Source organism: Delphinus delphis, chromosome 19 (genome assembly GCF_949987515.2).
Source record: "Delphinus delphis chromosome 19, mDelDel1.2, whole genome shotgun sequence".
Lineage (NCBI taxonomy): Eukaryota > Metazoa > Chordata > Mammalia > Artiodactyla > Delphinidae > Delphinus > Delphinus delphis.
The window spans coordinates 5,565,670-5,593,184 of NC_082701.1; the positions used below are offsets into that span (position 1 = coordinate 5,565,670).

General features: G+C 46.3%; 1 protein-coding gene across 2 annotated transcripts in view; it reads right to left on the reverse strand.

Annotated features, from left to right (window-relative positions):
* The window catches only part of SLC39A11 (solute carrier family 39 member 11), a 335,209-nt gene that overhangs the window by 127,518 nt on the left and 180,176 nt on the right, over positions 1-27,515 (reverse strand). For both annotated transcript variants that reach the window (XM_059997205.1, XM_059997204.1), the window contains exon 6: positions 10,371-10,541. In XM_059997205.1, coding sequence (XP_059853188.1) covers positions 10,371-10,541 — 171 coding nt within the window. The remainder of the gene's footprint in view (positions 1-10,370; positions 10,542-27,515) is intronic.

Below are 27,515 nucleotides of genomic sequence, written 5' to 3' on the forward strand. Positions count from 1 at the left end.
ATTACCTCCCTGAAAAGGGAGACAAACAAACGAGAGCAGGGATGGACCACGAAGTACATTTAGGTGTCATTTCACTCGCTGTCATTTCACTCGCTGTACTTAATCAGAGAAAGGAAAAGAAAATGGAAGGTTGATTTCAGGATTCATCCTTGGTTAACTGTTATTTGCAGAACACAGTAACATTTTAATTATTTTCAACGCCACATCATAACAGCTATCAAGGGAGTACAGACAAAATGGAATAAACAGGGACTTATTAAATACATAATTAATGTGCACTAAAATTAGCATATATGAATATGAATGAGCTGAGGCCATTATAAAGTACGCACCTCAAATGTTATCAATTGATTAAGCTGCACCTCGGATGTCATCGATTGATTAAACTTGTTACCTGCTACAGCTTCTGAACAAATGAGGTCACTCAACAGGGGAGAGACAGACTCGTCAGAAGATGACACGGTTCCCTGGAGGGTTCTCAGGCTAGCGCGAAGGGGCTGGGTATTTTTATAAACCAAAATTTTAGAAACGCACCATTCTCTTTACAGGGGAAGCAAGGACAAATCAAGCTCTTGTCAAAGATCATCACAAAGCCAGCGGGGACTCTGGAATTTTTAGGTAGCAACACAATCATACCTTCCATTACTGAGGATGGCGGCAGACGGCACGGGGCTGCTGTGGGTTTTCCAGGAGCAGGAAAGGGTCTGAAGGTATTTCTCACGCAGCCTTGGGCTTGGAAGGAGCCGCCCAACCGAACAGAGCAGAAGTGATAAAATTCTGGCAGAAAAGGTGACTGCTGACACTAAGGTGATCTGCCCCGCAGCCACGGAGGCGGGTCAGCGCTGTGCCTGTGTATTACCTCCCAGTTACCTCGTTAACTAGGAAGAAAGAGACCAGCCTGATGTCCAGCCAGCCAGTGGCTTCGAGCCTTCCTGCCCGCCGGTGTGCAGGGCCTCTTCTCATCCCCTCTACTGTGGATGCAAACACTGCCAATTGGTCCTACAACGTCTGGGCTCAATCACAACTCTTTAAACAGTAAATATGACTTTCTATGCACCATCTTCAAAGTCTTCGATGTTCGCTGAAGCAAAAGAAAGATCACACCTTTGCACTGAGAGCTCGTCTTGATTCTGCTGACCTCCTGTGAGAATCGATTCATCCTGCACTGTATTATAATATGTGTGTATAAACTTTCTCCTGTTGGATTGCAAACTCTTTCAAAGTAAGGACCGCCTTGCATTCTTTTTTGTACCTCTGGGAGCACCTACATCTGTGCCATCCAAAGTGGCAGCTACTGTGGGACTTCCCTGGTGGTCCAGTGGGTATGACTCCACGCTCCCAGTGCAGGGAGCCTGGGTTCGATCCCTGGCCAGGGAACTAGATCCCACATGCATGTCGCGACTAAGAGTTCGCGTGCCTCAAGTAAGAAGTCCTATAGATCCCGCATGCCACAACTAAGACCGGTGCAGCCAAAATAAATAAGTAAATATTAAAAACAAAAACAAAGTGGCAGCTACTAGCCCTGTGTGGCTACAAGACACTTGGAATTTGGCTAGTATGATGGAGAAAATAAATAATTTAATTTTAATTAATTTGTTTAAATTTGAAAATGGAAGAAGTATAAAATCTTTTTGCAGTAGGGCGACATTTTACTTGAATCACCCAGAAAATGATGTGCCAGAAGTGTAAAATACACACTGGATTTCAAAGACTTTATGAAAAAGAACAACGTAAAATAATCTCGATTTTAAAAATAATGATTCTATGTTGACATGATCATATTTTGGCTAATTTAGGGTAAATAAAATATAGTTTAAAAACCAATTTCACCTGATTTTTTTTTTTTTTTTTTTTTTTGCGGTACGCGGGCCTCTCACTGCCGTGGCCTCTCCCGTTGAGGAGCACAGGCTCCGGACGCGCAGGCTCAGCGGCCGTGGCTCACGGGCCCAGCCGCTCCGCGGCATGTGGGATCTTCCCGGACCGGGGCACGAACCCGTGTCCCCTGCTTCGGCAGGTGGACCCTCAACCACTGCGCCACCAGGGAAGCCCCCTCACCTGATTTTTTAAATGTTTTTTTTAACATGGCTCCTCTAAGGTTGAAAATGACATACGTAGCTTGCATGTACTTCTATTGGACAAGGGGGATCCCGGTGCTCCATATATAGAAAGTATCCAGAAAGTACTGCTGCTGATTGATTATAAACATGACTTCCTCACCTCTCATCTGGTGCCCATTACAACCAGAGAAGAGCATTTTTCAGGCCACGTATCTGGGTTAGATATATAATCTGTGACCAGGAAAGAGAACACAGAAGACTAGTGACAATGGAATAAAATCACTTGTGCCAATTAATAACCTAGCTCCTTCTGAAATGGGTTAAAAGTGCAGAACAACAACAGGTTGTAAAGTGAGAGAAGAATTCAGAGAATCAGACCAGAAGAATACATTTCATTCTTATCTCAGCCGCAAATGGGCCTCTGGGCTTCTTGACAGCAGAGGGCGAAGAAAAAGGTATACACACGAAATTACAAGTATCGTTTCAGCAAGGGAGACAAAGCTTTTCCAGGTGGTGCATTCTGAAATAACTATTTAAGAGAACTGGGTGATGAACTGGGCAATGTCCCCAGCAAAAATGTGACCATAAATGCTACGATGATTTTCATGTGACAGTTAATGTCCTTTCTTCAAACTCCAGGATGAGTCAGGAGCGGCTGTTCTGTGAGGGGCTAAGCTGACGCAGACCAATGATGTCGCCCTGCTCGGGGGATGGGTGTGTGTCTCTTCGCAGACAACACATCACGCCCAGAGGAGAGCATGACTAGCTGACCCGGGAGCAGCCCCCCATTGCCCCCGGACACTGGACATGACACAAGCCTGCAGCACGATTCCCCTGCACAAGCCGCCCTCACCCTGTGCCATCCCCACAAAACCAGATCAGAACCAAAGGGAACAAGAATGACGGCGCCACAGGGATGACCCTGTGCCACCCTTAATTCATTAAAACAATAAATATATAACTTGCAAGTTTGATCGCTAAGTATTTTATTCATAACGTATTTTTGACACACCCCATGACTGAGAAAAACCATCTCAGGAAACAAAATGTCTTCCCTAAATAAAACTCGTCCCAAGGCAAGCTTGGGTAGGCTCTGAATAATTGGTGAAGTTACATTCCCATGTGGTCCATCCAACAGCAGCGCCAGCCAGCAGAACTCTCTGTGATCGTGGAATTGTTCTCTGTCTGCTGTCCAATATGGCGGCCATAGCTGCATACGGCTCTCCAGCACTGGACATGTGGGCAAAGTACAACTGAGGGTCTAGATTCTGCATTTTCTTTAATTCTGATCAATAAAGAGTAGAACATTTGGTGGCTCCAGGATTCAAGCCCGGGCCTTTCTGATTCTAAACCCTGTGTTTGTCCACATGCCTAGTAGCTGGCATTGTGGGCAGTGCACCTCCAAAAGGGCTTCACGCAAACCATGTTCCAGCCAAGATCTTCCTGGCCATAGTAGAAAGACAACTGGAGGTGACTGGATTGAGTCCTGATACAAAAATAGGTTCAAATTCTCTTGCTTTAACTTTTTTCTTCAATTTACATAACAGGTAGAAGGAGGATATAACCTAGGAGATGTGGAAATGCGTCTCAATTTCAAACCCTCATCCTTGTGCAGCCTTAGAATGTAGCCTTCCTGATCTGAAGGTCAGAGAGTAGGGCACAGGCATCTGTGTGTCTGCTGGCCTTGGGGCCAGAGTTGATGGTGAATCTAAAGGTCGCCTAGTCGCTTTCCAGGGATCACGCGGGGATCCGAGAGCTGCGATTTCACTCTCTGGGTGTCTCTGCCGCCAATTGTCACGCTCAAACCCAACAGACTGATTTGGGAGCGTGCTACGAGTTTCTGCTACGGCACACGCCCAGGAGCACAATAGGCCAAGCAGAATGTCACCCCACACAGGAGCCTGCGCTAATTATAATGTCAGGCTCCCCACTGAGAATCGGATAATTACAGGAGAACATTACAGTGTTTCCAAACTCCTGGAGTAAACGCATCTTCACATGTAACCTCCTGGAGGCGAAAAGCAAAGTGATCTGAGATGGTCCCACTCGAGACCACCGAGACCAGAACTGAACGATCTTTGGGGAGCAAAGGGAAGCCAAAAGTAGGTGGGAGGAGGGGCGTGGGGACCCGGAGGAGGTGGAGGGAGATTAACGTTGTTCGGGCCCTACTGTGTCCCGGGCATCGTGATCTGCGCTACATGGCAGGCAACACGGGGAGCGGCCTCGCTTGTGGTCATGCTGTCACCTCACTGAATACTGAACAGCAAGATAGACGTTATCTCCGTTTTACAGCTGGGAAAACTGAGACTCCCATAATCTTACCTAGGGACACCCAGCTAGTAGAGCTGGTGGCTGCAGGGTCCAAGCCCTGGCCTTTCTGACTCTAAATCCTGTGCTTGGCCCCTCCCTCCACGTCTCCTTCCTTGACGTGGTTGAAGCGGTGACCGTCTGCCTGGGAGTCCCGACCGTCCTCGCTTGACGGCGGTGGTGGTGGGTGTGTCGGGGGCTACACCGTGTTCACCCCGCACACATAGGTGCAGGGAGCCCACAGCGGCAGGTGCCCTGGCGGGGATGCGGCTTCCGCTCCAGGCTTCCTCCGCCCACATCTCCTTGCTGAGATGAGCCTGCGGCATCAGGAGTGACCATCACGGATGCTAACACCTGGCGTGGCAAGCTCCAAACAGTGAGACGCACTTGCTGAACTCTTCTGCAATCACGGCTGAAAAGCTCCGTGATCCACCGGAAGGAACGCAACGGAGCTCCCTACGGCAACAGGCAGACTGGCGGCGGCATACAGAGACGAGCATGAATCACGGTCTACCGGGACCTGCGGTGTGACCGTGAGCTCGGTCTTTGACCTCTCTGGGTCTCGGCTGCTAAACTGTAAACCAGGGGTGCAAATACTAAATCATGTACGTGGAGCACTTGACGTCTGGAGCTTCGAAAGGCCCCAGGGAACGGTGGCCTCCGGTGTCATCAGGGCATCGTATTCCTGCCAGTGATTTGTGGTTTCGAGTGGGGCTCAGCGTACTCACTGACTGAGCCTGGGTGTCTGGCTGCACAAAAGGTCCCTCCAGTTTCTGGGAGCAGAGCAATGCGAAGCGGAGGCTGCTGCATCCGGGTTTTCGCTGGAAAGTTCCATGGCTATCAGTAGAATTTTCTATTCACTCTTTGCCCCAGGAAAGTGAAGACTCAGTAAGTTCTCCTTTTGAGCTGTTGGCTCCTTTCCACACACGCTCAGTGCAGCCTTGTCAAAGCCACAGCATGTGGAGACCACGGCAGGATGAAGCAAGTGCCCGGGCTCAGGCCACCAACAACCCCTGGAACCTGGGAGTGTCACCTTTTCCTGGCAAAGGAGACTCTGCAGATGTGATTACTCCAATTACCTGGGTGGGGCCCACACTGCAGTCACAGGGTCTTTATAAGAAGGAGGCAGGGGGAGATAAGATACAGAAAAGGATGCAGTGTGACCACGGAGGCTGATATATATATATAACTAAATCACTTTGCTGGACAGCAGGAATCAACGCAACACCGTAGGAACTTCCCTGGTGGTGCAGTCGCTAAGAATCTGCCAGCCAGTGCAGAGGACACAGGTTCGATCCCTGGTCCGGGAAGATCCCACATGCCGCGGAGCAACTAAGCTTGTGAGCCACAACTACTGAGCCTGCGCTCTAGAGCCCGCATGCCACAACTACTGAGCCCGTGTGCCACAACTACTGAAGCCCACACGCCTAGAGCCCGTGCTCCACAACAAGAGAAGCCACCACAATGAGAAGCCCGTGTTCCCCAACGAAGAGTAGCCCCCGCTCGCCCCAACTAGAGAAAGCCCAAGTGCAGCAATGAAGACTCAACGCAGCCAAAAATAAAATTAATTAATTATTTGAAAAGGCACTGTAAATCAACCATAATTCAATAATAAAAATAAAATAAAAACAAAAAGCATTTTTATCTGATCACATGAATCATATTCATGATAGAAAAGTTGAGTTACAAATCTCACAAGACACGAAGGAAATAAAAATCAGCCGTAATCCTGTAACTCCATAAGCCCAAGAATAACCAACCACTGTTAACATATGAGTGTATAAATCTGTGGGGTTTTGTTCCCTCAAACAAAATCGCTTCTGAGGAGAACGTCAAGCGTTTCATTTAAAGCCATGAAATGGGTCCTATTAGCCGTCAGGAGGACAAGCCAAACAATTAAAATCAACTGTCCTGCTGCTCTAGAGACACAGGCAGTGGCCTCCAGCTCTCTCTGCATCACAGGCACAACCAGCAAAGCAAACTTGACCCCTGGCTCTGATGAGAGGAAAATATAAAGTGTGCGATTTACCCAGCCTCTTTTTCTATGGACTTTTATGAGTCATGTCAAACAGCAAGCAAAGTCCAGCGTATCCCAGAGACCCACAGAAGTTAAATGCGTCCCTTAGCCCACCTGGCGGCCAAGGTGGATAGGAAACTGAGACACCTGACTCCCCTCCTAGAAAGGAGGCCAGGTCCCCGAATGCACCAGCCATCCCGGAGCCCGAATATATAATGTGCTTCAGTATGAACTGTAACATGGGTTCCAGAAACAAGACAGCACAGGCCTTCTTGCAAGAAGCTCCATGTATGGGGGGAAACAGATACATTCAAGTAACTGCATTCAGAGTGATAACTATCACGACAGAGGCAGACACAGGATACAGGGAGGTGTCACCCAGGAAGGAGTGATGAACACTGTGAACTAAATGAAATTAACAATGTACTACTTGTCTTCTTTTTCACCGAATCATCCAATGCCATAGCTGGAAGGAACCACAGGGATAATTAACACACACGCCTCCCCCCGCCCTCCACCAACCCCACCAAATTTTCCAATGGAGCAGTGCTTAAATGAGGTAAGTTCTAGAATCCCTTTAAGCTCTAAATTTAAGGTTCTCATGTACAAAGACCATAAGCTACTCATGAAAAGAGATTAGTGGGAACTCGATGGCTGGTTGATTTTTAATTCCACTGTGACACAGAAAGGAAGCCTGTTTTCCGAAAGCCCGGAAATCCCTGGAAGGCTCCGAGCCCAGGAGTCTGTATGATGTGGCAGGAGAAGCCCGTTAAGAGACAGTGTGCTCCCAAGGCTACAGAGTGGGGTTGCTTTCACAGAAAACATGCCGTTTCCTTGGGAGATCATTTTCCAAAGGACTCAGCTTCCCGGGCCGAGCCATAGAAGGAACGTTTGGTGAAGGCGGAAGCCCCCCCCCATCCTCGGGAGCCTTTGCACCCACCACTCGCCGCTGAGCAGGGCTCACGTCTGCCGGCCTCCATCGGGCATCACCCTTTCCTCCTGAAACATTTCAAGTCCTTGCACGGCTGGACAGTTTGTTTCTCTAAAGCAGGGGTTCCTTCCTGCTCTGGAGCCGTGGGTGGACTTCGTGAGATCTGTCAATACCCCAAACTGCCTGGTAACTGGTTTGCGTGCAACCTTCTCTTACGAGAGGGTCCACAGCTCTTAGCAGATTCCTGGGGGGACTGTGAACCACAGAAGTTTCAGGACTCATTTATCCTTGCACACGTGTCTAAAATATGAAGCCAAGTGCCTTGGGTGTGCGCTCATGTCTGCGTGTGGGTCCTCGCGCTCCAGAAACCTCTGGGAGACAGCACACGCGTTAATAAGATTTCCTTTTAACTCCTACGTTAAAAAAAAAAGGTTTTTTTAAACAAAATGTCATCCCCAGGACATACAAAACTGAACCCGCCAAGACAAAAAAACTTCAAAAAAATCAATTATCCATTTAGTTGCTGTGAAAATCTACCTTTAAACCCAGAGACTCGGGGAACATCAAAGCTCTAGTTAAATTTTTAATAAACCATGAAGGCTAGCGCTAAAGAAGAGACCTTTTCAAAGATAAGTTGGCGACAGACAAGCTCTTGAAACGGTTCTCATCAAAAGGCACGAAGCTGTCAGAAGGCAACGGTGGGCGAGTGAACTTCCCTTTAGACTGAAGTTAGAAGCTTGAGACTCTGGGACTGAGCCCCGGGGGGCCTTCAGAAACACATCTGTTTGTATTTAGATCTTTATTCTTTTTCAGCTGGTTAAAGAAGGAGTCTTAAATGGCAGAAAGACAGCCACTAACTATTGTGACTGAAAAGACGGCCTAAGTAACTTCTCTTCTCGAACGATTAGCATTTAACAGGTTGAAAGTGACTGTGGAGGCTTTGGAGCTGTGCCCTCTGCAGAGACCCTGGTCTCTCCATGAGCTCTTTAACATACTGGGGGTGAGTAGGACCAGATCCTTCCACCCAGGCAAATCCACTTTGGTCAGACTTGTGTGCTGGGGTCCCACGTAAGACATCATCTCAAGACATACGGAATAGCAAGCTCTCAGAAAACAACCAAAATAGTTGACTCAGAACCCAAAGGGAAAAAGCCAAGAGAAAAATGAGAGGGAAACAGATGCTGACAAAAACTGGCAGCAAATTGGCCTATACGATCCTATGATAGAAATTCCTAAGATCAGGATAGAAATAAGAGAGGAAAAGGCTTCTCATCTAGAGGAAGATCCGAGCTGAGTGATTAGACAAGATGTTCTGAGAGATTTCATATGTACACTGCAACAGACAACATATTGATATTTTCATTCCTTAAAGATGACCAAAAGAAGTCTTCACTGCACAAGCAAAAGGCTATCAAGGCACACACGAGGGAAAAAACTCGGTTTGGCCGTGGCCTTCGCTTCCACAGTATTGAAGCCAGAAGATACCAGAGCAACATCTATAAGAGCTACAAGGAGAAATAGGTGCCTCTAAAAAGCTATGCCTAGTCCAGTCTTTGCTCCTGTACTGGGGTCACAGGTTGACATTATGAACTCTGCAAGGACTCAGATAATATATCACCTGGGGCTGCTCCCTGAGCAAGGTTGTCACTCAGACTTGAGCTCCAAAACTATGAACGATGGATCGGAATGTTTAAGAACACAAGACTGAAGGAGTCAGGAGTAGTATTAACGCTAATAACAGCTACCACTTTTCAAATGCTCAAATGGCCCAGGTACTGTATAGACTGTATATATATATAAAATCTTCTTTAATTATCAAAATTGGTATAGTTCACTTTGTAAATAATATCCCAGTTATCTCAGTAGTAGCAGTATCCCCACTTCATAGATGAGCACACCAAGGTTCAGAGAGCTCACGTCATTTGTCAAGATACACTAGTTAGTCAAGTAGTAGAGCTGGAATTCCGCAATGTAACCCAACGAGATCCTCAGGGTTTCTCAATTTGTTTTTTTAATAATATCTTTATTCTTTTTTTACGCTTATCTGTCTTTTCTAGTTACTCCATATAAAACATATTATTTTTGAAACAGAACACCAATCGATTAAAATAAATCCAAAGACACAAAACAAATTACTCCAAAATGTTAAAAAGGAAAGGATTGGTAATGTAATAGGGAAGAACCTTTGTATTCTGTTACAAATTCACCACTAAAGGGATGTGGCCTATAAGCTCAAATTATATGTAATGGCCCATCTCTGGGAACCCTGCCTCCCAGGTAATGGGCATGAAAATACCTTTGTTTAGCTCAGAGGAGACATCCTGACCAGGCCCACCTGTGAATGGCTGCAGGGAGGAAGAAATTAACACATCCCCTCCGGAGTCTGACCGGAACCAGGAAATGTCTGACTTTACTCCCTCCCCTTTTAGTATAAAAGAAGCCTGAATTCTAACTCAGGCAAGATGGTTCTTTGGGACACGAGTCCACCATCCTCTCGGTCTGCTGGCTTTCCAAATAAAGTCGCTATCCCTCACCCCAACAACTCATCTCTCGATTTATTGACCTGTCACGCGGTGAGCAGTACGAGCTTGGACTCGGTAACGGTGACGACATCTCAGAAAGATGTCCCCGTGAAGAAAGCAGGTAAGGCAAACATCAGTGTACAACCGTACTGAATTCAATACTTTTAAAAAGGATTAAGAAGAACCAGAGACACTCTGTGTTTACGAGAGGTGCAAGCCACAGCGATCAGGCAACAGCTATGAATTTATGCCCAAACGACTTGGTATCAAATATGCGAAGAAAGGAACTCATAGGTGGAAACTGGAGTGAAACTGTCTGTGGTAACTGGGACCAGAAGTTTTAACACGCAGTGATCAATCCAGAGCCGGTGACCCAAAAAATAAACTCAAGAAAGCTTTGCACTCCCTCCCCCAGGCCCCCTCAAGGAAGGACCAGCCTCACGATTGCCCAAGCCCCTCTTCCAGCCAGGCAGCTGAGCTGGCAGAGTCACTTCACCCTCAGACCCGTGGCTGGACCGCTCGGGGCAAGACCTCACCTGGGATGTTGTGTATGGTGATGGCCAAGATGAGGAGCACGATCCTCCTCCAGCTGCTGCCGCCGGGCTGCACCGGGCTCCCTTGAGACGGCCTGGGGGCAGCTGGGCCCTCTGGAAGGTCGGCGGTCACTGCCTTCTTCCGCTGATATGCCTCGCCATTCTCACTCTTGTCTGAGCGAAAAAGAGAGGGATGGAAAGAGAGAGTAGTTTGAAAACGGGCACGTCAGTACTTGGACAAGCAGCAGCTGGAGGAAGCTTTCAGGGCTGGAAAATGGTCTATTTCCTAACTCCCTGAGGGCCCGTGTGTGCTTCTGCCTGGTGCTCCCCACCTGCATTCATTCACTTACTCGTTCATTCATCAATCAGTCCTTGAACAGACATTCAGTGCCCAATGTACGGGTACTAAAAAGGGTAAAAAGATATATGCTTATGTAGAGCTGAGTCACCTTTTTTTTGTTTTGTTTTGTTTTGTTTTTGCGGTACGCGGGCCTCTCACTGCTGTGGCCTCTCCCGTTGCGGAGCACAGGCTCCGGACGCGCAGGCTCAGCGGCCACAGCTCACGGGCACAGCCGCTCCGCGGCATGTGGGATCCTCCCGGACCGGGGCATGAACCCGTGTCCCCTGCATCGGCAGGCGGACTCTCAACCACTGCGCCACCAGGGAAGCCCTGAGTCACTTTGTTATACGGCAGAAACTAGCACACCACTGTAAAGCAAGTACACTCCAAGAAAGATGTTAGAAAAAAATGAGAAAAATTTGAATAATATGTTGCTAAACGGAAAAATTATAATATAGAATAAATATAAATAAAATTTATAAATAAAAATAAATAAAATTATAAATAAAAATAAAATTATAATACAGAACGTGATAGCACAATTTTGTTTAAATTTATGTGTATGTACCGAAAACAGATTGAAAATATAAAGTCAAATAGTAAGCCACGGTTATCTCTGAGTACAGGACTTATCAATGAAAAAAAAAAAAGAAAAAGGGCAAAGAGATGAAAATGGGGCATCCTAACACTGCCTGCTTAAGAGAAGCAGGACTGAGCACAGATTCTGGAACTAGGCTGCCTGGCTCACTTCCTGACTCAGCCGCTCATCAGCCGTGTGGTGCGGAACAAGCTATTTAACCTCTCTGTGCCTTAGTTTCTTGATTTATAAAATGGGGTAAGAACAGAACCTATGCCACAAGGGTTTTGTGAGAATTTAATGAGAGGCTGCGCCAAAGTGCTCAGACCATACAAAGTGCTTATGTGTGGACTGTGGCTGCCGTCACACGTCCCCTCCCTCCTGCAGGAGGTGACCCTGCTCGACAGGTCACACTGACTCAGGGGGAACTAACTCGGATGCCAGGCTCAGCCAATCAGATTCTCTCCCCAGGGATGGGGGACGGGAATGGGGAAGGACCACGTGACCCCCAGAGTGGGCTCTGCATCCGAGAGGTCATGTGATGTAAGGGCAGCCACGACGTACGTGCACGAATGGGAGGAGGGGGCAGCCGGACAGAGAGACAGAAGGTAACAGATGTACAGAGACAAGCAGAGATGGGAAACCACGCAGCCAGAGACAGAGACAGACAGACAGAAATACAGACAAATGGCAGCCTCATGGGCCGACTAAGGTACCCAGCCCTTGGGTTTCATGAGCTCACCTTCCTTGTAAAAGTGACCCTGTGGGGGGAAGGGGGTGAGGGATAAACTGGAAGTATGGGATTAACAGATGCACACTACCAGATACAAAACAGATAAACAAGGATTTACTGTAGAGCGCAGGGAACTATATTCAATGTCTTGGAATAAACTGTAATGGAAAAGAATCTGGCAAAAAGGATATACAAGTATGTATAACTGAATCACTTTGCTGTACATCTGAAACTAACACAAAATTGTAATCAACTATACTTCAATTAAAATAAAATAAAGTTCCCCTTTGGGTATATATTTGAAAAGTGTCATTTCTTAGGGCCAGATTATGCCAAACACCCACGGTCTCTTGGGTTATTTGCTAATCCCTAATGGAGGCAAACTGCCTGGATCTGAAACACAGGACCGAGACTGAGGCAGGGAACCCAGGCTGCGGTTCACAGCAAAGGAAGGATCTTTCAGACAGGCTTCCTGCAAGAGGAAGGGAAACACCTGGGGACACAGATGGAGACAAGCGTCCCTCCATCACCTGAACCTGCAGAGCCTGACCCAGATCACCAGAGCCTGTCTTTGGGACATCCACCACAGGACAGGGCAACCCTACAGCCCAGTGTTGGCTTTGCTACCCCGGGGGATTACTAGTGGCCCCTTTCACTCCCCAAAGTGTCCTGGATTGAAAGATAAATTTTATGGCTCCCCAGGTTGGGGGAAACAGCAGAAGCCTGACTGAGGCTCTGCTCAGATGGGGTCCAGCCGACTTGAAGGGTAGGAGGGAACTCTCCGTGGTAACTACTTCCCTTCTCTAGGGACAAATTTTTCACAAGCAAAATAATTCTCATCTCTAAGCTGAAAATTGCAGAAAATTTTTCCCAAAGTCAAATTAAGAAACTTTGAGGATTCCTTTACACCTGAGCCCGGGCATCTGGTGCGGCCTCTCCTTACTCCTGGAAGTAAAGCAAGAAAAGGGCAGTTATCTCTCACCCCCTCAGGAGCTTCAAGACCAGGGTCTCACTCTATAAACTGGATCAGATCTTTGATTCCCTTTCCGGATGAGCCTATCTTAGTGGAATACGGTTTGTATGCCAAAAACATGAAAAGAAAACACCACTTCTTTTGAAAAGCCATTATGTGTTTGTTGATTCAAACCAAGCCAGTGCAGGCTGAACAGTAAGAGAGAGCCAGCGAGCAGGTAGACTCACTCCTCCACAGCTGGTTCTCTTAGAAACAGCTGGATCTCAGACCCACTGGGGAGAGGGGACCTTTTATCGATCCTCTGAAATGCCAGGGTCGTCAGCCCTCCAGGGGTCAGTAGGCACAACTAACGACACCGGCCTCTGGAGGATGCAGCTGTCTCAGGGGATAGCAACAACTCCTCCTAGACAATATTTGCACGAGCGGAAGCTATTCACCTTGTGGCATCTACACTCTGTGTGTGTGTGTGTGTGTGTGTGTGTGTGTGTGTACACGCGTGTGATTACCGCTGGGTACCAACTTTCTTGCCTCAGATATCAGACCGTCTTTGTGTGTGTATGCATAGGTGTGTGTTTCTGTGCACACACGGGTGTTTTTATATCGTTGACAACACCTGATGACTCGGGCTGCAGAGGCTGGTCATGGAACTGAACAAAACATGTGGGATTTCAAGCCCACAGACACTAAAGGCACAAGCAAACAGGCCCAAGTGTCGTGTAGGAAGGAAGCCGACTGGTGATGGAGGGAGCTCAGCTGTCTCCTGGACCAGTCAGTGGACACCACGGATTCCCTGGACCTCCTCTGCACACGCGGCCCTGACCTGGATGCTCTCCAGTGGGCATTGATAGGAACAAGAAAAACACACCTCCTCCCTTTGGGATTTTATAATTTAAGAGAGGACAGACAGGGAAGACGTGAATACATTCCTGTAAATCTAAGGGACAGAAATTCACACTCTCTAACAAGCGTGGGAGGCTAGACTGATTTCTGTCAGTGTCACAAAAGGATGCGACTCTGAATTTCCTACAAATAACGCACAGAGAACAACGGAGATGATGGGCGCCCCGTCAGCAAATTCCAGCACCAACCACGCGTTTAATAGGAACATCGAGAGGCATAAAGAGCTATTAACCGGGACGAGGATGCACGCCTCGCCTTGGGGTCCCGAGGTGTGAAAACTGATGTCACTGCCTCTCCTAGTGGGAAATGGGAGGGTATGAACGCCTGATGCACCTGAGAAAGTTAACTAAGCCACCGTTTGGTAACAGCCACGAATGAGTCTGCAACAAGGAAAAACAGTCCAAATAAATCACTACAGAGAGTCCGGATGCATCGCCAGCAATGAATCCCCTTGTCTCTCCCAGAAGGCTGCTTAAACCATTGCACACCATCCAGTAAAATGTCAGCGCCGTGGACAAAGGGACGCTTAAAGGAGGCCTGGCGTGGGGTTAGGGGTGTTGCCAGAGTGATAAGCACCCGTGAGATTTCCTGGGAGGGGAAACGTCTGGGCATTTTTCGAGTAGGATTTGGCAAAGAGGAAGGACATTTTAGGGAAGGAACACCCGATGTCGGGTTCAGAAATGAAAAACGTCATCAGCGACATCCGGGAAGGGGTGATGCCAAGAACTTATTCTCAATTGACCCTCGATCCTTACAAAAGCCCCATGAAGTGGAGACCACCCCCTTTAACACACAAGGAACCTGAAGAACAGAGAGGTGGAGGAACTGGTCCCAGGTCACACAGCCGGTCCAAGATGGATGCAGGAGTCAAGCTGGGTCCTCTGCCTCCAGAAGCCACTTCTTCACCTGGGCCCCGTGGTTGACCAGGGGTGGGGGGTGGAGTGGTGACCTGCCCCTTTGCTCGCCAAAAAGGGTCACGAGCGAGTCTCTGCAGTGACATTTAGGAGGGTGAAACCCCAGAGGTTTAGCTCAGAGAGAGTCCGGTGAGCTTGCACCACACGACACCAGAAAAGGCAGAAAAGGCTCAGAGGGAACCTCGTATCTGTAATCAATCACGCCTGCTCGTAGACAAACCTGAAAACGTTTCAGGCAAAGCTGTTTCTTAACCCATCAGACCTACTGTTTTAAGTGTGAAGCAGCTGTTAAGCAGGAAGTATTCATTAACACCAAGCACTCGACACAGGGTTACAATCCTTTCGGGAAGGTGGAAAGGAAAGACTTCAAGGTTGCCCATCGTCAAAAAACATTTTAAAAAAGTTTAAACTCAAGCGTCTGTGAATCCACAGAAAGAAGGGGCCCAGTGCTGGGGTTCGGCCTACCGCCCCCCACTTCATCCTTCCGGGAGAGGCACCCCATCGCTAAGTTTGAGAAAGAGAACCACAGGAGAACAGACAGACCAATCCAAAGCTCACTTTTCCTGCTGAATCACCGGGTCACCTTATTGGACACCTTTTGTTCCCTGCGCTCTTCCCCCTCAAACAAGGGATTCTTGTACCAACATGTTATATTGCACAGCAAAAACAGAGCCAGGTCTGGTGGGCACAAGCCGGGGAAGGGGCGGGGAGGGGATAAGCCTCCACCCCTTGAAGTGAAAGGCCTTGATGTCTTTAGATCATAGGCTGTAAACCATTTGGGATCAGCGATGCTTTTGAAAGTACGGTGGAGCTTACACTCCTCCCTCCAGCAAAAAAAAAAATACACAGACGATTTAAAAATAATGTTTGAATCCTTATGGATTTCAAGGTCGTCAGACTGAGCGCATCTTGCTAGATAAATGCCACGGTAACCTTCGTTTCATAACCCGGGGGCGTCTCAGCAGGAACACAGGATGTTTGCTGTCCCTGTGCTGATGTAACCGGCCAAATCTAATAGGCCCAGTGATGGAAGCTCAGGCCTCCAGTGAATAACGGCAACGCTAATTAACAGATCACCAGCCACAAGAGCTTTAAAAATGTCCCCAAGGTATCACTGGAGATGATCTGGTTGAATTAGCACAAACAGGCAAATCCTCGTCTGCTAAACACAGAAAGCTTCAAATCCCTGGAAAAACTCCTTCTTTCTAAACCCCTGCTATAAAACCTAAAATGAAGAGCGATATATATTATTCACTATGCAGTCTACACACACAAAATCCAAAGGCTGATCAAAAGCAGGGGGACAGGAGGATCCATTCACTTACATTTCCTTCCCCTTCCTGCTTGTTTCCCAGAGAATCAGAATAACTTGGGGAGAAGAAATTCAATTACCAACATGAGTGTGGCAATGTTTGCTGAGAAATTGGGTTCTGTTTCCTCCATCAGCTGTGGGATTGGCACAACTTCCGTTATATAATGAAGGCTGAATTTGAAACACTGAACGTGAAGCAGCTACTCAACATGGGTTACATCAACCTTGGCACGTAGAGAAAGCAAGGCCCATGGAGGCCGTTCTTAGCAGCCACGTGGAACTTCAAGGAAGAGCCAGCGTGGTTCTCCCCATCTTGGCAGAAGATGCCTCAGCTTGGAGACATTCAAAACTACAGCCTGTTTCTGTCTCTAAGCCTATCCATAATTCTCATATATTTATATTTTTGTAAAGCTGTAAATATAACTACGTGAAAGACCATTCCCCAAAGAGAGTCACCAATATCCCCGATACACTGACTGTCACTTGTTCCTACCCCTCGTCCAGTATGTGCACGTTGATGTTTCGCACATTTGCGGCCAGTGCACGTGGTAGAGAGAACAGATGCTGGAGCCCACGGGCTGCTGTGGGATCATATGGCTCTGTCAACCATGGGACTGTGGCTCTGTCAATCACTAGCCATAAAGGCTTTAGGCAAATGCCGTATCTGAGTCTCAGTGCCCTTAGAGTAAAATGGGTTTCATAGCCGTATCTACTTAGGAAGGCTGTTACGAGGACTAAAATATATGTAAAGCACTTGGCACGGAACCTGGCACCTGAAAAGTACAATTCACATTAGCTATCGCAATTGATTATACATACTGTTTTTTTGGGTACACTTCCTTCGAATTTTATTTTTTCCTCATACATTTTATTTTATTTTTTCTTTTTTGGCCGCACCACATGGCTTGTGGGATCTTAGTTCCCCGACCAGGGATCGCACCCGGGTCCACAGCAGTGAAAGCCCAAGTCTTAACCGCTGGACCGCCAGGGAATTCCCTGATTATACATCTTAATATACAGTTTCATATTCCATTTGTTTCTTTTAAAACTACAGAAATATTTTCCAAATTTCTTAGCCTCTGGGACTCTAGCTTTTAATGGCTCGAAGGCATAGTTGCTTAGTTCCAAGCCAATCATTTGCAAAACCATTTCTTTTTTATTCAAGCCTGAGCGGTCGCTCTTTCTTTTCCAGATGCTAAAAGATACAGTGCTTCTCTCTTGCCACATGGGGGCGTACTCTTCTACTCCCTCCCACCCAGGATGGGCACCCACCCACCCAGGGCAAGTACCGCTTGACTTCACGAACCAGTTCTCTGTTTTACGGCTTCGTGATTCATACATACCGCTGGAACATGTAAAAGGGCTGACCTATCCCAGGAGACAGAGCTTGGCACATGAGGGAAAATTCCTATTGCAATTGGGGGTGGATGGGGAATCTTTGTGCAAAGATCCTTAAATCTTTCAGGTGCTTCCCTGCTTGCTTGTAAGTAACTGCCAGCCAAAAATTGGTTTCCTAATATTGAACTACAGCGGAGCTGTATCACACGTGCGTTTTACAAATGCAAATGCAGATAGATGCATTTGAAAAGAAACAACAGAAAATTCCCTTCTTTGACCCATGGCTCCCCTTCCACCTTCCAGTACTACCTCCTGGAATTCATTTTGGATTCGATCTCACAAGAAAGGAGAGGCGTCAGTGGAAATGGAGAGAAAAACAAAACAAATTCATTCTTGGCTTTTGACCTTGGGGGGTAGGAGGCAAGTCCTGGTGGTTTAAGAAAGAAAAAGGATTTTCAAGGAGGGTGGGGCAGATTTTGACTCTTCAATATTTTGCCTTAAATGCTGTCTTTAGAACCCCGTGGGCACTTGAAACGTGCCTCAACTGTCAGGAACAGGGCAGCTGGGGGTGCAGTAGAGTGTGATATAATGCAGTCTATCGTTGGTCAAGAGACAGAGGAAAGAGGGAAGAAAAAACGATGCTCACGCCTTTCCTGGGAGAAATTCCTTACAAGGTCACCCACCCAGGAGTGTCCCTAGATCCTCCGGAACCCCTTGGAAAGACCGACATCTAGGCTGCAAATGTAAAGTCCTGGCATAGAACCAATGGCAGGACATTCATTTAAATGTCATCAATTTAATAAGTTTAGTGGGTTGAACTAGTCAAGGCAGGGCTGGTCAGCCATTTAATCCATCTCTCCTTTGGGCAAGTACCCCCAATACAACTCTCCTTCCAATAACCTCATTTCTGATTCTAAAGATATAAATGCATATTTAAGCAAACTTGGAAAACCTCAAAGTATACAGAAGAAAACTGAAATCCCATCAGCTAAAACAAAAAATTGAGAGTTTGGTGTATCTCCTTGCAAGTTTTCTCAGGTGGTTTTACGTAACTGAGATGATCACATTATACAACTGCTGACTATTTTTACTCCCACTAAACGTAACACAAACGTTTCCGCCATACGATTAAAAACCCTTGTAAGCATTTCAAGCAGCACAAAGTACCATTTACATTCTCACACCATTGAGCATTTAGGCTGTTTCCAAATTTTCTTCCCTATAAATATCACTGCAACATCTTTAACCTATATAAACAATCAGAGATCTGAACAAAGTTCCCAGAAGCTGAAATGCTGATCAGAGGGCCTGGATGTATTTGTCTAATTAATTTCCAGAAAGGCCACGCCATTTATAGTCCCCTGGGCAGAGTTTGCAAGTTCTCATCATGCCATTTTTTAGTCAGCTTGGGTACTTCTCATTTAAAAATAAGTGTATTTATTTATGGGAGAAATGACATTTCCCTTCCTTTGTATTTCTCTGACTACAAGTGAAATTGAACATTTTTCATAGTTCCAGGCATATTACTTTCCTCTTTTGTGAAAGGTCCTCTGTCCAAACAAGGCCTCTTTAAGGAATGAGAATATGATTCGCTTTCTCCTTACAGATACGAGTAACTTTCCTGTGATCCACTTATGTGTGTCAGTGAGTAATGAGATGGAGCTGGGAGCAGCAGGTATTATTACACATCAGACGGATGAAACCACCTGGTCACACTGGAATTTCAGCCTCCATTTGCTAAACTCCTTTTTTACATTTCTCAAGACGGCAAAGTGCCCTTAAAACAAAAAAGTGTTGGACAAAACTCTAATTCAAAAACATGCATGCACCCCTATGTTCACAGCAGCACTAGTCACAATAGCCAAGGCATGGGAACAACCTAAGTGTCCATCTACAGATGAATGGATAAAGAAGATGTGGTATATATATATATATATATACATATACATATATATATATATATGTGTGTGTATATATATATATATATAATGGAATACTATACAGCCATAAAAAAGAATGAAATAATGCCATTTGCGTCAACATGGATGGACCTAGAGATTATCATACTAAGTGAAGTAAGCCAGACAAAGACAAATACCATATGATATCACATATATATGGAATCTAAAATGTGACACAAATGAACTTACTTATGAAACAGAAACAAACTCACATACATAGAGAACAGACTTGTGGCTGCCAAGGCGGGGTTAGGGGAGGGGAGGGATGGATTGGGAGTTTGGGATTAGCAGATACAAACTATTATCTAGAGGATGGATGAACAAAAAGGTCCTACTGTAGAGCACAGGGAACTGTATTCAATATCCTGTGATAAACCATAATAGAAAAGAATATGATAAATAATATATATATGTGTGTGTGTATAATTGAATCACTTTGCTGTACAGCATACATTAACACAACATTGTAAATCAGCTATACATCAATAAAATAAAATTTTTTTCAAAAGTGTTATCTGCTTGATTTATACCGCTACCTGGTATGGCCCCAAAAGCTAATTTTCTCTCTCAATATTCAAACACAACTGTTTTCTTTTTTTAAAATTTTTTTGGCAGACAGTGTACTTTTATTTTTTAATTTATTTTCTGAAGTATAGTTGATATAATAGTTTGCATCTGCTAATCCCAAACTCCCAATCCATCCTGCCCACCCACCCCCCGCTCCCCCCTGGCAACCACAAGTCTGTTCTCTATGTCTGTGAGTCTGTTCCTGTTTCGTAGATAGGTTCATTTGTGTCATATGAAACACCACTCTTTTCAAAAGCAGAGGATATTTGAGAGCTCCTCTTGCTTCCCTAGCCTTCTGTCCCCCCACACCCCTGGGATTCTTGTACACAGCACAGCAGTTTTGCAAACAGTACATATAGGCAGACCTCTGAGATACCATGGGTTCAGTTCGGGACCACCCCAATGAAGCCAATAATGCAATAAAGCGAGTCCCACGAACTTCTTGGTTTCCCAGTGCATATAAAAGTTATGTTTACACTATGATGAAGTCTATCAATGTGCAACAGCATCATGTCTTAAAAATATCTTAAAAATACTTTATTGCTAAAAAAATGCTGACCATCATCTGAGCCTTCAGTGAGTTGTAGCGTAACATCAAAGATCACCAATGACAGATCACCATAACAAACAGAATAATAATGAAAAAGTTTGAAATAGTGTGAGAATTACCAAAATGTGACACAGAGACACAAAGTGAGTAAATGCTGCCGGAAAATGGCGCTGATAAAACTTGTTCGAGGGACTTCCCTGGTGGCGCAGTTGTTAAGAATCTGCCTGCCAATGCAGGGGGACACATGTTCGAGCCCTGGTCTGGGAAGATCCCACATGCCGCGGAGCAACTAAGCCCATGCACCACAACTACTGAGCCTGTGCTCCACAACTACTGAGCCCGTGCTCCACAACTACTGAAGCCCACGCGCTCTAGGGTCCATGCTCCACAACAGGAGAAGCCACTGCAATGAGAAGGCTACATACCGCAACAAAGAGTGGCCCCCACTCTTTGTTGGGTCTTCGTTGCTGCACACGGGCTTTCTCTAGTTGTGGCAAGCAGGGGCTATTCTTCGTTGCGGTGCATGGGCTTCTCATTGCGGTGGCTTCTCTTGCTGCGGAGCACGGGCTCTAAGTGCATGGGCTTCAGTAGTTGTGGCTCGCAGGCTCTAGAGCGCAGGCTCAGGAGTTGTGGCGCACGGGCTTAGTTGCTCTGAGGCATGTGGGATCTTCCCAGACCAGGGCTCAAACCCGTGTCCCCTGCATTGGCAGGCGGATTCTTAACCACTGCGCCACCAGGGAAGTCCCAACTGAAGTATTTACTTTGCTTAGTTACTAACCTTTAGGCAGAGACGCAACTGGAGTTTAAGAAACATAATGAAAACCTTATTTACAATCTTTTTAACTATAATAGATTTCTCCATTTATCATTCTAATAATCTCAATCCACAAGATTGTCAGAGGGTGAAATGCTGTCTGTGTAAGAAGGCTGATTAGATTCCCTTGTCTTTTCAGTCAGTACATATTTTCCAGGCCCTGAAAGTCATCCATGCCTTAGCTTTGATGCTTATGAATAAGCAATTGCTTTGCTACAACAGAGAAACAAGTAGGTCTGTGTAATTGGTAAAAAATTAAATGTATGCCAGAAGAAGAAATGGGTTCACTATTAGCTAAAGATTTCTCATCCATTAAGCAAACCACCCACTAAAACGTTGTTTGTTCCAAATAGCTAAGATAATAATTTCTACTCTCGGTCAACGGAACCAAGATTTCCAATAAGATTAAAACGTCCACCTACCAGGTCAGCTCTTCTACCGCCTTATCAACGTGAGCTCATTCCTGATGAATTAACTGCTCTCCAAAAATAAATCCCACGTGGACTCCAGCGCTGCCTCTAATTCTCCTTAGCTTAGCCTACACATTGTGTTCAGTGCAGACACCCTGGTGGGCAAGACACCTCCATAACTACTGAGGGATCCACCAGCAGAAGACGTTTGCTTCAAAAGAGTTCCAGCCCCTTCATTAGAGAAAGGGCATTCTGGAGAATTGAAGACTGCTTAGAAGAGCTTTACAGAGGACTCTCAACCTCTCCGGGAAAGATCGGGGCTCCTCACTTGACTTATACGGTTGTAAATTACCAGGTCGAGGAGGTGTCGTCCAAGAGGACAGCACCTATTTCAGGCTTGTGTCCAACTGCTAACATGAACTTCATAGTCATTTGGGTCACTTTCACCTTGGACATAAGGCCACTCTGCCATCTCCTCTAATTCTGAGGATAAACATTCATAGCCAAGACCACTGTATCTCCAAGTGTGGAAGGAAGACATCCATTGCTGTGCATGGTGGAGGCTCTTAAAAGATGACTCCTGAACCACCACCACCCCCACCCCGGTAGCTCCTGAATTAGAACCTATGGGAGAAGGGCCCAGGAATCTGCATTGTACAAGCCATATGTCCCTTCATGCTCACCCCAACATACTTCTGATACAGACTACACTCTAAAAATGAATGTTTTAGACTGCCCAACTACAAATGAGTCAAGGGATTACCTCTGTACTTAAATTTACTTTAGTCCAGGGACTTCCCTGGTGGCGCAGGGGATAAGACTCTGCACTCCCACTGAAGGGGGCCCAGGTTCGATCCCTGGTCAGGGAACTAGATCCCACATGAATGCTGCAACCAGGAGTTCGCATGCCACAACTAAGGAGCCCACGTGCTGCAACTAAGGAGCCCGCCTTCCCCAACTAAGACTGGGTGCAGCCAAATAAATAAATAAATACTTTTAAAAATGTACTTTAGTCCAAATACTGCTGCCTAATTTGGTGTCTCAAAGTACGAGACAGAGATATATCTGACCCTTAGTCATAGCTGGGCACCTAAAGATTCATATGACATTTTTCCAAACACGCAGTGGGAAAGGTAAAGGAATTTAAGACTAGAAGATGAGAAGTAGTTGAACTATCTTGATACGAACCATCATTTCCTTACATAAAATAAAAATCCTTTTCTTGTTTTTTCAAGAGGATATGGGTCATCGTAAGGAAATTCAATCACCAGCAGAAGAACTGAGAGAAAAATAAATTCCTTCAAACCAAGACACTCTCTCACCTTGCCTAAGTCGATATAGGGTCTATAGACAGGGACTATATAGGGTCTAAATCAATATAATCCCTCTGTCTATTTATATATATAGCGTTTCCTCTTTTATCCTAGAAGTTGGTCACCAGGAATCAAAACATGACAGGATAGATGAAAACTCTTAGCTTCTATAATCAAGAGAGTATCCACACTGCCAATATTAACAAGCAGCATGACATTCTGCAAACCACAATGGGAAACAAAATCTTTCTTTTGTCAAAGGCCGCAAAACTGAAAGGAAAACATGGTGCTTCTAAATAGGTTTAAGTGAGACTAAAATTCCATAAATATTTCTTGGTTTATGGATTTTCTTTGCTTTTCGGGATACAAACAGTTGATGCTGGATCACAGGATAATCGCTGGAGATAACAACAAAAAAGAAGAAGATGAGCACAGGCCTGACGATTTAGGGTTTGCTTTTTGTCTTCGCTACAAGAAGGTCAGAGAGCTGGGGCTTGACCCGGACGCAGAGGAGACTGAAAGTCCACGTCTGGCTTCAGTAGGAAGTGTTTCTTGGTCACAGTCCCCAATGCTGGGGAACAGAACCCAACTCATTCATCGGAAGTGTCCCAAGGGAGGGGCTCGTGGAACCAACCCAGGAAGGCCACAGAACCCACCCTGGAACGCAGACAGGGCCAAGGGAGACCAGGACTTCCTGCTCCACCCACAAAATGCCCCCACGTCGCCCTCAGGGTGGCACCCTTATCCCCAATGTCCCAAAATGCTGGCCACTCCTGCTGTAACACTGCCCCCTTTGCCGTCAGGTCCATCTAACTGGCCAAGCCAAGGTCACCTCCAGCTGCCAGACAGGCTGGAAGTCCAGCTTCTATCCTGAAAGGCAGGCTCTGTCTTTCACCAAGACTTGTGAGATGGGGCAGAAGGGAGAGTCCCAAACATGCTCAAGGGGTTCAGGGCCCAAGCAGCTAGGGGAGAGAGGGGTGGAGATAGGGAGGGAGATATTCGCGTCCTCAGACATCTAAGTCTGCAACGTCTTATTCTACATTAAAGTTGCACCATATTTTTCTCACTCTTTAGAAAGACACAACGAAATGAACGGAATCCACGGTAGACAATTCTCACACCAACTCTATCTCCAGTGCTCTACACGTAACCCTAGGAAAGTCCCAACCGCTCAAGATTTTTGCTTCTTCCAAGTGTAACTGAGCTGAATTAGACAGACTCCAGGGCCCCTTCTAGCACGAACCTTCTATGCTTCTGGAGACAGCCTCTGACACAGCTGGCCTAAATGACCACTCATCCCTGGTGAGTAGGAGAGAGCGGCTGTTTCCAGTGCCAGAGTTTCTAGAACTCTGTTCTAGCCCAAGAAATTCCCCCAGATGAGTTTCACAGACAGCACATTCCAACCGTTCATAACATAAGGACGTGCTCTAAAGGAGCAGCAAGTTCATTGGCCCCCGGGGAATCAACCTCTTTTGCGCCCTCAAGTAAAAGCACTATTTTCCCTTAAAATGTATTAAAATATCTTCTGACAAATTCCCACCCATTACAGGAAATATACAAAATACTGATGAGCACAAAGAAAGACAGAAAACGACTCACCACCCAGAAGTGACCACCTTTTAAAAATCCTAACAATCTTTTCTATATTTATACTGTGTGTGGATAAATGCAAACACACACACACATCTTTTAACTGAATCATACTATTTTGAAACATGACTTTACACAACAATAAATCGTAAATACATTCCATATCATAATACATTCTCCCGAATCAGAGGTTCTCAACCAGATTCCTGTCAGCTGCTAGAGGTCGAGATGCCCACGATGCAGAATTTCCAGTAGCCGAACAGAGAGCTAAGAATACACACTCAGGGGCTTCCCTGGTGGCGCAGTGGTTGGGAGTTCACCTGCCGATGCAGGGGACACGGGTTCGTGCCCCGGTCCGGGAAGATCCCCCGTGCCACGGAGCGGCTGGGCCCGCGAGCCATGGCCGCTGAGCCTGCGCATCCGGAGCCTGTGCTCCGCAACAGGAGAGGCCATAACAGTGAGAGGCCCGCGTACCGCAAAAAAAAAAAAAAAAAAAAATACATACTCAAACATATATACAATGGAACATTACTCAGCCATAAAAAAGAACGACATAATGCCATTTGCAGCAACATAGATAGACCTAGACATTGTCATACTGAGTGAATTAAGTCAGACAGAGAAAGACAAATATCATATGATATCACTTATATGTGGAATCTAAAAAAAAAATGGTACAAATGAACTTATCTACAAAACAGAGTCACAGATGTAGAAAACAAACTTAGGTTAACAAGGGGGAAAGAGGGGAATAGGGATAAATTGGGAGATTGGGATTGACACATACACACTACTGTATATAAAAGAGGTAACTAATAAGGACCTACTGGATAGCACAGGGAACTCTACTCAATACTCTGTAATGGCCTATATGGGAAAAGAATCTAAAAAAGAACATATATATGTATATGTATAACTGAATCACTTTGCTGTACAGCTGAAACTAACACAACATTGTAAATCAACTATACTCCAATATAAAGCAAAATTAAATTTTAAAAAAAAGAATACATACTCAAGATTCCTTTTCCTGTCAGAAGAAAAGATGTGCTTACTGTCCAAATCATTTTAAAGTCAAGCACAACCAATGAACCTCCAGGCCTCCAGTGAGGTCTGGTGTTTAGAATCATGAAAGGTGGCTGGACAGGAATGAGGAATCGCCAGTTTAAAATTGGCCAAATGTTGGTGGAACTTAAAAGGGCCAATGTTTCTTGTTCTGAGACTTCTGTGATGTAAATGTTATCTTTAGGATTGGTTTCTGAGCCCTTCCTTCTTAGGCTCGATTTAAATGGTATATGAAAAAGAACGTGTGTCTAAGCAGGGGTGCTTTCTGCAGCCTACGTTTCCATCATATTGAACATTTTTCCCGTTCATCATTTATGTGTTGTCTGTTTGCAAGGCCACCGCCTCGTGTCTGGGCCTGAGCTTTGCTCACGGTTACATCTACGGCGCCCAGCACGGTGTCTGGCACAGAGGAGGTTACTTAAATATTTCACATACTAACCCTATTAGAGGTGTTATCCTAACTACCCACTCACAGAAGGCACTACTTCAACCTAATCCTCCCCAGGAGACAAAGGGGGGGGGAAGGAGGGGAGAGCAGTTCCATGAATAGTAAATGCCCACCTGAAAAGCGGGATAATCAAACTTATAACCTTATATAATCACCAACCCCCCGGCCCCGTGACACACAGCAGCCCAAGATGAGCTGATTCTTGCTTCATGACCCCCCTGCTCCCCGATTCAGGATCAACTATCACTGACCGAGTGTTTGTTGTATACCCTGCAAGGCCCCGGATGTTCAGTGACCTGGAGAACTTTGTATCTTCTTTAATCCTAGAAGCAGCTCTAGGAGGTATGAACCCATCTTACAGGTGAGGAATGGGTTAGCTCTGGGCCCTACCCAACATCCTTCCTTCCGAGTAGCTGCCCGGCCACTATCCCCAGCTCCGCCCCCTTCCTGTAACTGACAGCCTACAGTGTGCGCGCATGTGCGTGCGGGTGCGTGTGTGCGTGCGTGTGTGCGTGTGTGTGTGATGCTTCTTCCCTATCCTCTTGGTCCAGGAGGAGGAATTTTCCCTAAATACTCTTGGCCTTTTGTCCCGCCCTTCACACCTCCTGTGGGGAAGAAGTGAGTTTCCTGAGAGATGAATCTGGGGGGACGGACATAAATGGTTCAGCCCCCTCCCTCTTCCCTTGAGTGCCAGGGTGCCCACAGGTAACATGTCTCTGGTCTAATCCCCCATGTGGCAAGTCTTAAGGCGGGGCGGCGGGGGGGGGGGGGGGGGGGGGCGGGGCCCAGGGCCCACGTGGCTCCACAGATGTGTCTGTGATTGGCGGCTAAGTCTGCCTAATTCTGCATTCACCATCATGAATCCCATTGTTGCTGCATACAAAACCATTGCCTCTAACCTAACCTTCATTGGTAATGACAGTGAAATTATTTCCATCTGCCTCCTCTGCTTCTTACTGTTGATTCAGAATTCAGACAGGGAAGACCCAATACCCAGCCCTAAACCTGCTCTAGCGTCCAGTCCACAGCGGTCAGCACGTGGATGGACTTATGATTCAAGCCAGCCCATCAAAGTCCTTGGTCTACACATAATGCCCATGGACCCTGCCCCATGGACTCGAGCCTGTCCACGCCAGCAAAGACAAGGGAAATACATCGGGTGGAGAAGTCACCTCAGAGGTGCCATGTCCCGTTCCAGGCCTGCTGCCTATTCGTGAAGCTCCCCCTTTTCCCATGAGCTCCCAGTACTACCCTCCCCACCAGGGAGCCAATAAAAATCCCTCTGGCTCCACCTGGTCTAACTGATCCCCGTCCTCAGCAGCCAAGAGAGGTCGGACTGAAGC